Here is a 12,999-nt window from a genome sequence, read left to right as displayed (position 1 = left end):
TAGTTGCCGTGAAAAGAGCTGTAAATTCCCAGTTTTGAAGGAAAGTCTTGTACCGTGTCTCTGAGTTATTTTTGACCAAAGCATATCAAAAAGATTTTGTTGTGACCTCAATAAAACTGTGTCGACTTTTGAAAAGAGGGCATGATATGCCTCCTCGAAAACCGAGTTTCCCCATTGTTAATGGTTTACATTTAATTATTTTTATTGGCGTGTGCCGTCACTGGCACGTTATCAGATTACAAAGAAAACTTAATCATACGTGACCCGTCAAACAACTTCCCAGGGCGTCTGGCAATGTTTCTGTCAAACAGGTTTTGGCACAACAACGGGTGTGACAAGATCTTCCCCGAACTGTACCAAGTAGAGCAGAAGAAGGCCCCGGAAATTAAACCCAACGTCCACCCAACGCACTGTAGATGCCAGGGCAGACTCACCACCAGGATGTTCTGGAAACATCCAAAAGAGAAATTAAGACAAAACTAAATAAAATAAATAAAAGTAAAATCATCAGTAAAAATCCAAATAAAATAAACTTTATCTTAAGTTTGTTTTATTGTCATTATTATATCAAAAATATTTGATCGACATTTCTAAGTCTTATTATTCATACATAAATTGAACAAATGAATGAATCCGAGTAAAAATATTTATAGAAATAAACTATATTGTTATTCATACTGTTCTTGTTTTACTTTCGTCTTTCTTGTCTCGGCTTTTCAGTTCGGGTCTTGTCCTGCTAATGTGCACTTTTCATGAATGCAGCCGATCCCATTTTTGTAGAAATCGTCTACGTCTACTAGTATACGCGGATGACAGATTCAGCTCGTCAGAGCAGAGTTTGATGATGAATTCTTTCATGGTCAGCATGTCCAAGGCTTTGTGGCACATGACCGAGGATGCATTCAATTACCCAGAGCATGGCATATCCCTATAAATAACCAGCATTGCCCACCTTCGTCAGAAACTGTGATGGTATCTTTGTGCTTATTTCCTTAATAACTGGGAGGATTTCTTCAGGGAGAATCTTCTGATGAAGCTTCCCAACACTCTCTGAGCTCGTTCTGCACTTCCATAAGGCACAGGTTCAGAATGCATTGCATCATGGCATTCATAAAGCTGTTATTGAATCTGTTGGAAAAACTCGCTGAAGAATGCAGCGCCAGTACCTTCTGCGTTGGGAATGCTTGAATGGTGGCTGCCCTGCTCCGGTGTCGTATGATCCAGGTATCCACAGGGGTTTCTTCTTCCCCATTATCGTGTAGAGGAAAAAATTTGTTCACATCAGGTCATTAGGTGGGTGGAGGGACTCCCCCTTAAAAAGAGATGACACAAACGCCACAGTAACGCAATTTCCTAAAATCCAGGTTTTCTGTTTGATTGTAGAGCATCGACTGTTGTGAAAGCCGGTGATTGTAAAATCTTTTGTGTTGTAATGCTGCATAGGCCATTTGTGTTCTCAGTATTTGCAGTTAGTAGTTGCGGCTGTGTCAGTTTGCCGTTTCACAGCTTAATAAAGCATGCGATTATTTGTTTGACAAAATAACTCCTGAAACTCTCAATAGCTCGGTATTCTCAATGCCTGAATGCTCTTTTTTGTTTAGTGTTGTATGGAAGGAACATTAGAGAGCAGCTTTTCCCCATCTGATGCCGTATAACAGATGATATGGTTGGGAATGGACCTCGAGAAAACATGCCTTGACACCAATCTTTTTAACACTAACACAATCATGTCAATTTTTTTTTCTTTCCCAGTGCTTTTAGATGAAGATTTTAAAATATATATTTTTAACTTCAAGCTTATGTTTTCAACAACTTCTTTATTCATTTTGACTGACCTAAATATTTTCCATTTCTCTTTTTTTTAAGCAGTTTATCAGGTAGCGCTCGCATCCTACATCTGTCTCAGTGTATGGATGCAAATATTAGTCGAGCTCCTTCAGCCTTTGTGGCATCTGCAGAAGTAGTTCCTTGAGTGCATTTACACTGGGGTTGTAAATCAATGAGGCATCGCTTTAACTGCAGCCGCTAGGATAGAAATACTTGTCTTTGGTGCGTTGCGTATGCAGAGATTGAAATTAATGAATCGAGCTAACCCAGGCGTTTAGGCTTTCATTTCTAAGTGAAGGCGGTAAAAGCACCAACGGAGTGTTTGATTGTTCTAAAAGAGCAGCAGACAGGAGGAGGAGGAGGAGGGGTGCGATTCCTCTTTAAGCTGACTTTTTGCAACACTGTGTTAACCACAGTGAAGTCTGACTTCCTACATCTCACCGTGCACGAGGGAGCATCTGTTAACCCCTTTACCCGAAGCTTCAGGGAGAAAATGAACACCTATTGTTGCGCGTGAGTGAGCGGGTCAGGGAATAAGTTGCAAAACATAATTCAAATCCAAATTAAAATTATTTCTCAAAATTGAGGGGGGAAAAAAATCCAGTAATCCAGCCAGTTATATCCCCAAAAACGTGACTGCTGGACATAAACGTGTTGCGAGTTCATCATTTGCTGTCGATATCCCAAGTTTTCAGTAATAGCTCAAAGAAGATCACCCACTTGGCGTTGATATACTATCTTATATACGTCATCTGTGATATATTTGAAGCATTTGTAGCAGGCCGCTGGGGATAAAGAGCCCAAAGGTGCAATTTAAGACACCACTGGTTCATCCCTTGAGTTGGGGGCCTTTTCCCTCCCTAAATACCTCTGTTAATGAGTGAAAATGATGTAGACGCCGATGTCTTCAGAGAGTCATATCCAAATGCTGCAAGTCCGCTGATGAAAATACAGGCGGAAAACTAGATAAAGATAAATAAAAAATATTAATAATAAAAAAAAAAATCAATAGAAATTTATTTTTTTCTTCACTTTATCAAAAATATCTGCAACACAATTGCATAGATGGACACACACACACACAAAAAAGCTTAGGTGATTGTTTCACGTGACAGTAACAATGAGAAGAGACCACTATTTTTTTTCTCTTATATACCCATGAAAGAAAGAAAAGAGGTGGAAATTGATGGTTCCCGTTTTCATTTCATTAGAAAAAGACTTTAAATTGACACTTAGAGTCCCCCCCCCCCCCACATCCAAATAAAGGGCAGCAATAAATACTCCAAATATATTAATTCTTGGTTTGTTAAATACTTTTTGAATATGTTTTCAGAACCAATTGTGTCACACGAAAAGGGGGGGAAACCTTCTCACGATTAATAGTTGCCCAATTTGAACTGCGATGTCCCTCGATGGCGAAAATTTAAAAAGTAGGAAAATAACAACTGTCTCTTCTCAAAAGAACATCTTCACAGATGAGTAAAGCAAAGCACACAGATCCGCTGAGGCAGACAGCGGGGTCATCTGGTAGTTTTTTTTGTCGAGGGGGGGAGTTACTGCATAAGATCTTCATACGGAGAGTATCCCAGAAATGTATCCTTCAAATTGTCAAAGGGAAAAAAAATACCCTCCTGTTGTCACCCCGGTTTTGTGCTTTTTCCAGTACGGCTGTTCTGAAAAACATCAGTCCTTGTTCGAGTTTGGAAATCCACAAAATAGTTTTTCCACGAGGAGGCGGCTAATCCATCTTCTTCCACTTGTGCGCGAACACAACATTCCTTCTGACTTGGGGGGGTGGGGTTTGCCGGACGACTTGCTGTAGAGGCTTTTTTTTTCCTCAGTTGGCGTACTGTTTATAAAAGGCAACCTTGACGCGCTCGATCTGGTGACACAGTTTGATGGCGGGTCCGAGCTTCAGGTCCATGCACTCCTGGACTGTGGGCAGAGTCAGCAGCAGCAGGGCCTGACCGTCGATGTCCTGCACAGCAACAACAAACACACACACATTGAAAGAGCTGCACAAATTCTGTTACATTCAGCCTGGAGGAGGCTGTTGGTCGCGAGAACTTTTTGTGTTAAAACTTCATTTTCCAACCCAACATTCACTTATATTTGTTAGTTTTATATCGCAACAAAGCCGAAAAATAGGTGTGACCATAACTATCGAGGATGGAATTTATTTCTTCAGAACAGTTGAGGTGATATTAGCTGAAGACTCCCAAATGACTTGTGGGAGAGAATTGTTTTTATTTTATTTTTTTTAGTTTGGGAGTGAAATTAAGGCGTTTCAGAGCCAGTGGCGGCGTCGCACTGTGAGGCACAAACTGCCTTATTTTCATGTGAGGGGAGTGAATAGTTTCTATTTCTATTCTGCTCAGGAATAAAGGACAGAAGTCTCTGCACAGCAAGCAAAGACAGGAGCTGTTCAAATTCTCCAGATGCTAAGGAACAGAGCTTGAGTGCTTCCTGAATGACACCCTTTAGGACAGGAGACGATTCTCTGTGAAAGAAGAAGAGATGCATCTGTCCCATACCTGCTCCCGGAAGATGTTGGCCAGTGACGCGCAATCAGTCGAGTTGATAAACTGGACGACTTCGTCGACGCTCCATTCCAACGGGTTTCTGTCCAAAACCAGCTGACCCTCCTCCTCCTCCACCTGAACACACACGTTAAAGGCACACCAACAATGAATAAAAACAGATCCACAAAATTATCTTTAGTTAATCGCTGGGCTATTGTAATATTAAGTTGGATTTGTGCCTCATCTCTGATCTGTTTCTAGGAGAAGAAGCTCAAGATGGAACGCTACAAATCACTACCACCAACAAGATGCTAAAGCTGAACAGCTGCCATTTATCAGTCCATTGATCTATTCTCTCAGGTCAGCAGACGGGGCACATGCAGCGAGTGAGGACCAAGGCCTCTCAGTTTCACCTGCACGTCTTGTCCTTTGGGTGGCTGGTACTTATTGTTGTTCTGGCTGTAGACCGACAGCGAGCGGGTCGACCTTCTGCGGCCCCCCGGAGCCTCCTGGGTGTCCATGGAGTGCCCGGCGCTGACGGCCCGGCGCAGCGTCGCGGCTCTGCGAGGACGGCTGCTGCTGGTCACCTCCACCGACGAGGTGTCTGTGTGGTCCTCGCGAGGTTCCGAACTGGTGCCCTCGCTGCCCGACTGCAACGCCATGTCTTCATCGTCCTCTCCCTCGTCGCTGTTCTGCAGAAAGGGAAAAACACTTAGATTCTGCTCACCTGTTCAAATCTGTAACTAGTAGTCCACTTTTCTTTTTTTCTTGTATTCACGTTAATTCCATCAGCAACCAGTTTAAAAGGAGCTTTTATGAATGTTCATGTGATAAACTGTAAAACGCTTATGTGCGTTAGATTTGTATTTGTGTGTTTAGGGTTAAAGATCACCTCTGTGAAGCTGTTTTTTTTTTATTTGGTCGACAGAAAATGAATTACAATAGTTTAATAGTTGATCGATGATGGTTTTTCAGCTAAAATCCTCACATATTTCCTTGTGTCAGCCTCCACAATTGCTGTTTTTTTTTTATCTGAAAAATGTCTGAAAATCATTGTGGACATCAAAAGAAACATTTTTACTGTATCTATTTGACACTGTAAATTATATCACCCTACTATCGGTGCTCTCTGAGATGGCACATCTCCTGTTTGACTCACACTTTACTCTGTGCTCTTTCCAGTTCTCACAGCAAGGACAAACATCCATCTGCATTGGAGTGCCCCACAGCTTGTTACTGGGACCCCGCACATTCTTGGGGCCCCTAATCCCGCTCGTACAGCTTCTCAAAACTGACCCCACTGTTTATGTCTCTCTGACATATCCACATGGAGGGAGGCCATATCTGACTCAGTATGTCACCCAGCTCTTGCCTCAAGCCATGGTTATCTACCGCCATATCTTCCGCAGAGCCCCCAACGAATGGTCCAGAATGTGATTTGATGTGATGCCGTGTTTGGCGTACGATCAGCTACTCACTGACATCCCCTGGCTACTAATGGCTACATAATCACATTAAAGTCATTAATGCTGTCTGCAAAGTGCCTTCAGTGCCTCAGCCCACTCATCTTTTCCAAGAAAACCTCCTGTTCCGACACCTCTAACACACCTAACTCAAACTTCTCCATCTGCACTCAGACCAGGGTTTATTAGTGCAATGATGCTTGAATGTATGCCTTATCTGGATAAAAGCATCTGCTAAATGACTCAATGTAAATGTAATGTCAACAGGGAAAATAACTATCAGTTAAGTTGATTATAAAGTTGAATTCTAATTGACAAATTAGGTGATCAAAACCAGCCGTTTGACTGTGCCGGCATCTGAGTAAACTAATCAGAGCCTTTCCGACCAAGTACAAATTTACCCCCCCCATCATGAAAATCAAAGGTAAAGACAAGCAAACATTCTGTAACATCAACTGTGACCGGACTCAGCCGGATGCAAGACTATTTTTAGGTGTGGCTGCGTCTCATGTCTCCGTATATGCATCGCTACACCTCTGCAATTCCTTCCTGAGAAGCTCCAGTTCCTCCTGCTGTTGTCATATTTGGGGTCGAGCTTGTTTACATTCAAACACTCGGTTATGACTACACACGGTCACAAGAGCAGCAGTGTGGAGGACACCCGTTATGAAAGAAGTGTTATCTAACCTGCGGGGAGCCAGCAGGAGTGTAGTCGACCGCTGACGAGCGCCTTTTCTTCTGCACAAAGATAGCTTTCCTTTTCTTCCTGCGGCGCGTCGGCTTGGCCAGCTCCCCCTCTGCTGTCTCCTCGCCTCCTGGAGACTTGAGTAGCTTCCTCCTCTTCCCATAGTAATAGGCTGCGGACGCACAGCAGATGTTAAAAAAAACAACAATGCACCAAAAACAAAACTTAGCCACTTATCAGAGGCAATTATACACTGTGCATCATCACAGGGTTTGATTTGAGTTGTCTTCATAGCTGTGGTGTAGGGAGGGATACGTATAATTACAGAGACTCACTGTATTTGGTTTTTGTTTGTACGGAGCAGTTCTTTGGGCACTTGTCGGTGACGAGGACAGGGCTTAAGAGGTTCTGGCAGCACTGCAGCTTCGCACACACCTTACGGCAGAAATCTGGGATTTGGTCAGCCAGACGGACTATCCTGATGGTGGAGCGATAGGTTTTCCCTTTATATCTGAGGAGAAAGGAATGACAGAGAGAGAAGGGAGGGGTGTCATGACATTGTCAGTCAGTGATTACACTTTCATTTATGAGGACAATGGGTAATTAGATTATCTGTAATCCATGAAAGCACCGGGCAATGAATGATGATTGCCTGCGCAGTAACGACACAAAGTGGGCTGCTTTACACGAGCAGGCACGATTTCACACCGTCTAGTTGATGAAAGCGATCCTGGAGAGTGGAGCGAGGCACAGGGTCATCCCTGCAATAACCCACCTAATAGCTAAGGTTGTTTGCGAGTTGTACCTGCCCCGTCTGCCGAACCCCTCCATGAGCTTCAATCTAATCAAGAGGAGCAGACAGAGATGCTCTTGGCTACCCAACAGCGTGTGGAGTGACTGATGGCAGATGTGTCAGGATTCAAGCACTCGCACAAGCCTGAAGAAGAATTAATTTTCCAGGAGGAAATCAACACTTCGTTAGTTTGTAATCATGAACGGAATGTGATCCATTTGGTCTTCTTTTTTTTTGAAAAACGCATTTTGAAAAACGCACCCGTGTTGCTTGTGTGAGGTGATAACGGCTGAAGCAATAACAGTTATGAAAAAGCGTCAGTCTACATGGAAACTAACTCGACTAACGACGCCCTTCTAAGCCCTTTGCATTCTGGTAAAACCGTCACAGGACACCTCCTCATAGTATACCCAAATTAAATTGATCTATTCTCAGAAATCTCATTCTAAATGCCTGAATATGGTCTTCTTTTGGAAAGCAAACGCTCTAAATTTTGCTTTTTCCTCTCAGTCAGAACCATCAGAGAATCTTTATTCGCCAGCTTGTTTGACCTTTAGATTTAAGCGATCGAAACGCACTACGAGAAAATTTATGGCACTTTCAAGGGAGCCGTCTGGGGGTTGGTTTGGTGTCTTGCCGAAGGGCACCTCGACCATATCTGAGAATGGAGATGTCTGCAAACACTAAAAGAAAATAATAATTTGTAAACAGACGCACAGTCCGATGCATCAGCGGTAATCATAGTTTAACCTCAGAAACTTGATGACTAACAATCCCCAAAAACACTAGAACTGGATTGTCGGGACCGTTGCCAGTGGGGGAAAAAAAGACTGACTCAGTGAATTACGAGGAGGACTTAAAGGTGAGATGCCTCAGTTTTTTTTAGTTTGACTTGCAGTCGCTGTGTAGAAGACACAAGGTTGTTGGAAAAGCCAGCGCCGTAATATTCTGGAGCACAACCTGAGTTAGGGAGCAGAAAGTCTTGGCACTGGCCAGCATCGGACCCTCTGTCAGGTAAGGGGTCCAGACCTGAATCCCATCAAGAATCTCTGGAGAGAACTAAAGACAAGAGTGATGGCATGGAAGCCTTCAAACCTCAGAGAGCTGGAGGTACCTGCGGAAAAGCCTTCCAAAATTCCAGTGGAAACACACAGAAACGTGTTGGAGATCATATCGGTAGCTGTACATGTGCATAGATGCTTTGCCACTGAAAACGAATAATTCCATATTGTCACTGAAATAAGTGGGGGAGGGAGAGAGAATTTGTTGAAATATTTGCCTTTATAGTCAGGCACAGCATGTTGGTCACATGTTAATGTCATTTGCAGCCAGAATAAGCCAAATGATCACATAAAAATTCACAATAAATTTAAATGTTGTATTTTGGGCTTAACTGTACATACCTGCTAAGTCCATATGTAGCTTTAAATCTTACTGCTGACTGTATTAATAATTCTTTCAAAGGCCTCTTCCAAATATATTCAAGGATAAAGTGAAAAAACATGAAACTCAAACCGAATGTAACAGTTTAATAAAACCAACTGGCTCCATCAGTTATGGAGCAGCTAACGTGGATTTAATCAGTTTTTAAATGCAAGTTTTTTTCACCAACGAATCAATCCAATAACATCAGCCGCGTCAAGTTCACACCATCCAGGTGAAACATCTCATTTTGTTCGAACATCAGTGCGAAACTCAGATATTTATATTAAGTTTGGAACGATTTACAACAGAAAAGCAGCAAAATCGCTGCACGCAAGGAGCCGCAAGTACGCTGGAGACAGAAGTAGACCGACAGGAGTTAAGCCAACTACAATGACAATGAGGGTGTGTTAGCGTAGATGGGTGAATGCTGCACTTTGGGTAGTGGATGGCCCAAAAAAAAATCAAACACTCAGATGTGATCACCACCCACAGGTGAGTGACTCGTACATCCGACTGCCCGATTCTTTTTCTTTTCTGCCAGACAAAAAAAAAGGGGGGCCGGTTTATGATTTATGATTAAAACATGCAGCCTGGAGCTGTGGAATAATTTGGCTCCGTGCAGCCAAGCAGCGGATGGAAATGCAGACCGTACACAAACCTCAGTGAACGTGTTGTTCACCTAAGGTTATATGTTATCATAAAATAACACAAAAATAATTCTGTGGAGGGCAGCGGAACATGAAGGGGAGGAAAAAACATTAGTATCATCTAAGAGGCCGACTGAAGGGAAAGATGAGAGTTTGTGATTCTACAGTTCGGAGTTTTTATTCTTTTTTTTTTAGAAAAATAAGCAAAAAATACTTGTGGACTGTGTGAAAATGAGAGAAAATGTGCCCATGTGTTGCTCCTACTTGGCTTTGAGGGTCTCCTCTTGGCAGTCCCAGCTCTGATCCTCCAGCTCCTGCAGCTCCTTCAGGACTCGCCCAGGCTTGTAGGCGGCATTGATCAGCATGCTGAGGAGCTGGAGGCAGAACAAAATATCTTTTAAAAACAAAACAAAAAAAACCTTCCGGATCAAGTCTGAAGGAAAGAATCGCAGTTTGTGTGCGCAGCCACAGAGGCACAAAGATCACAAACTGTGGACAAAAGTGTGTGCATGCACAAATGCCGTCTCTGGAGAAATTAAGCATCTGTTTTGCTGAGCAGCAGTGAAGGTGTATCTGTGTAAACACATTTGACTGACAGCTCCTCACATTAAAATGAAGGCACTGCTGAGAAACTGCAGGTGGTTAACAAGACATTGCTGTCTCACCCTCTGTCTTTCACCTCCCCTCTCTCTCTTTGAAAGTGTGTAACTCTCTGATTAACTCTGCTCCCCCCCTCCTCCGTTGACATCAGCCCACCTCTTTGAGGACCAGCGTGCATTTGCCAGGCCCGACGGACTGCGGCAGCTCTGCGATGCGTCCCTTGTTGAGGTAGGGACCCGAGAAACAGCGGTGGTTGACAAAAATCTTGGAGCAGCAGTATCTTCCATTGACAGAGGAAAGGACAGCACCTGGAAAGTTAAGCCGCACAGAATTGATTATTTTACATGTGAAATTGGCATCCGTCAGTCACCTTCAAAAATGTAGACATACAAAACAATTAGAAGAAAAAGCAAGCCCTGGGTACTTAGTTTTCTCTTTAAGAATAAAGTCAAATGTTTTGGCTCTTTAGGATCAAGTAAAAATACCAGAATAATGAGAACGTATGCCAAATTTCTGGCCTAAAATGGTATGGATTATCTCTGTTTTATAACTGAGGCTCCTTCTCTTTTGATCCAAAGCAAGTTCAGGATCAATGCCCCCCCCACAAACAAACACTCATGAAAATGATAACAGGTCACTACAGACACCACTTTCACCATTTAAGAATTCACCAGAACTGCGCAGTTGGTGGTTTCGTCAGCTTTACTGGAAGTTTAGGCAACTAACCCACTCATTTCCAAACCAGTTGAACCGGCTGGATATTTCCCATGTGACATGACCGCTCTAACTTTATCAGACTATGGTGCAGGCATGCGAGACATCAGCTTTTCTCTGAGTGCGCATTAATGTCTAGAATTTCACATTTTTATATTGGGGTCAAGCTTGTTTACATTCAAACACTCGGTATTTAGTATATCTTTCATTCTCATGTTCCATTATGTGAGCAGCCGTTTCACCACAGAGGCGAATGCAGAGTCAAACTGGGCCGCGAGCGCATCCTGTCCATGTGACGCCCCCCCCTGGACTGAGCGTTGCTGCTCTCCGCCCTTCCTGCAGCCCCCCCAAGAGGAACCACCAGCACCTGGAACTTCACTGCCAGGGGTGAATAGTAATTAGGTAAGGCGATGAATATACATGAGCGAGTGGGTGGTTTTTAAACAGGGAGTTTGGAAAAGAGGACAAGGGTCTCCTGGAAACAACCCCCCACCCCCCACCTCTATTTTTGTGCTGAAACATGCGCGTTGTTTACATACTGATCTGCCCCAAACTAAACACTGCATGTGGGATTTTGGTCTGATTTAATCTTCTCTGCTCACCAAAAAAGGTAAGAGTTTGGCAGCTGGCCGCACCTTACATTCCTTAATATTTCTCCATTCTTTGGATAAACCATTAAGCGTCATCATCCAGCTTAGTTTCCTTTATTTCGCCTTTAATGTCACACTTGAGGACTGGGCAGCAGCGGAACCAGAAAGTCTGACAAAACATCACCCAAGCCATTATTTAACCAGTTATTCACGTTTAGAAAGTGAGAATGACAGTATATCTAAAATCTGTTGGCTGCGTTGTAAAAACGGCACCAGAAGAAAGCTAAAGTACCTGCTTAGGGCAGTTAGAGACTGCAGCGGTTGCTCCAGCATGTAATTACAGGATACTGCCAAAACTTTCTGTTTAACATTGTTGAAAAAAAAAAAAGAAAAGAAAAAAAAAAGCAACGTATTTGTTTCCTTTATAGCTCCATTCAGAAAAAAATGAAAGAAAACAAGCGTGGAAGCGGGGCTGGTAGAGCCCGGCGGCAATTAACTTTTACAACAAGGAAACGTTTAATCCATTAGTGACGGTGCGGATAACAATTTCCAGTGCGACAGCATTCAAGAAGCACACGACAAAGAAACGTCTCATATGAAGTGTAACAATACAAGTATATAACAATATACTTATATTGTTCGGTTGAATGTTGTCTGCACAATCTAAAAGATTCTACTTTGATTCACAGAAAAAAAAAGGGAAGTACAGGGACCTTTAGTTGTTGGTGAGAATCTTCTCACAACAAAATGCTTGTACAGCTACAGTAATGACTTAACTCTGAATGTTACTTCTTATCCTGGTAATTAGTTCAGATTGTTTTTCCAACTCACAACTCTCTCTCTCAGATTCTAACGGACGCATCATGTTTGCCAATCAACGACTCATTAATAATAAAAAAAAAAGAGTAAACCCTGAACATGAATGGTTTCATATAAACATGTCTGCCAAGACTTAGAGTGTGTGTATAGAAAGAAAATTGCTGTTATTTGGACTGACTGACTGATTTGACCCTTAAATGTTGTATTATTTATATAATTCATGATAAATAATCCACCTTTTTGAATTCCATACATGTAGAATTTAGTAGGAAACATAATGTAGCATTCAGAATCACATCGTTATTTGTGCTAAATTATGTCCAAATAAAAACTGCTGCATTTTTTTTTTACTTTTAATTTGAGTTCTCCCTACAAATGAGACGCCGGGGGTCTTCTTCCTTGGAGTGCACAAAGTCTGGAAATAGTCAAAGCTGCACTGGGACTCATCACGATGCTTAATCACAGTTCATGCTGCAGGCTGGCATGCTCTGACTATTAGCCTGCAGACACAAATCTGTGCTCAACACCCGTTTTCGGGATGTTTACTCCCCCCCATTTGCACATTTGTTTTCCAGCTCTTTTGTTTTTTAAAATTCCATTTCCTGCTTTCAAATAAGGGAGACGGGGTTATCTGAATGCATGAGACAAAGGCATCAGCACTGCTTTAAAGTTTGAATATGCGAATTGGGAATAAAATTAAAAAACACTCAAGTCCCCTGATATGAATAAAGTGCTATATTTCATAGGTCTATCAATTTGTTTACTGGCATATTTCCTCATTTCAAGACATATCTATTTGTTCAAGTATCCATTTATCTAATGCTGACATGCAGTGGCATTCTATATTAATACCAGTGAGGGTCAGCCCACCCAGGAAATTGCCAGCTTGCACCTCATACTACAAGTATTATTTC

The 12,999-nt window shown here is 42.5% G+C and overlaps 1 protein-coding gene across 2 annotated transcripts in view; it reads right to left on the bottom strand.

The window, feature by feature from the left end:
- Positions 1-2,825: 2,825 nt before the first annotated feature.
- Positions 2,826-12,999, bottom strand: part of sfmbt2 (Scm like with four mbt domains 2) — a 53,489-nt gene continuing 43,315 nt past the window's right edge. For both annotated transcript variants that reach the window (XM_072377634.1, XM_072377635.1), the window contains 7 exons: positions 10,119-10,270; positions 9,627-9,736; positions 6,833-7,008; positions 6,500-6,669; positions 4,763-5,041; positions 4,362-4,484; positions 2,826-3,805 (listed from right to left, as the gene is read on the bottom strand). In XM_072377634.1, coding sequence (XP_072233735.1) covers positions 3,665-3,805; positions 4,362-4,484; positions 4,763-5,041; positions 6,500-6,669; positions 6,833-7,008; positions 9,627-9,736; positions 10,119-10,270 — 1,151 coding nt within the window. In that variant the 3' untranslated portion in view covers positions 2,826-3,664. The remainder of the gene's footprint in view (positions 3,806-4,361; positions 4,485-4,762; positions 5,042-6,499; positions 6,670-6,832; positions 7,009-9,626; positions 9,737-10,118; positions 10,271-12,999) is intronic.

The sequence above is a fragment of the Leuresthes tenuis genome, unplaced genomic scaffold, assembly GCF_036924035.1.
Source record: "Leuresthes tenuis unplaced genomic scaffold, fLeuTen1.0.hap1 SCAF_23, whole genome shotgun sequence".
NCBI classification, from domain to species: Eukaryota; Metazoa; Chordata; class Actinopteri; order Atheriniformes; family Atherinopsidae; genus Leuresthes; species Leuresthes tenuis.
This window is presented reverse-complemented; position numbering and strand designations above follow the sequence as displayed.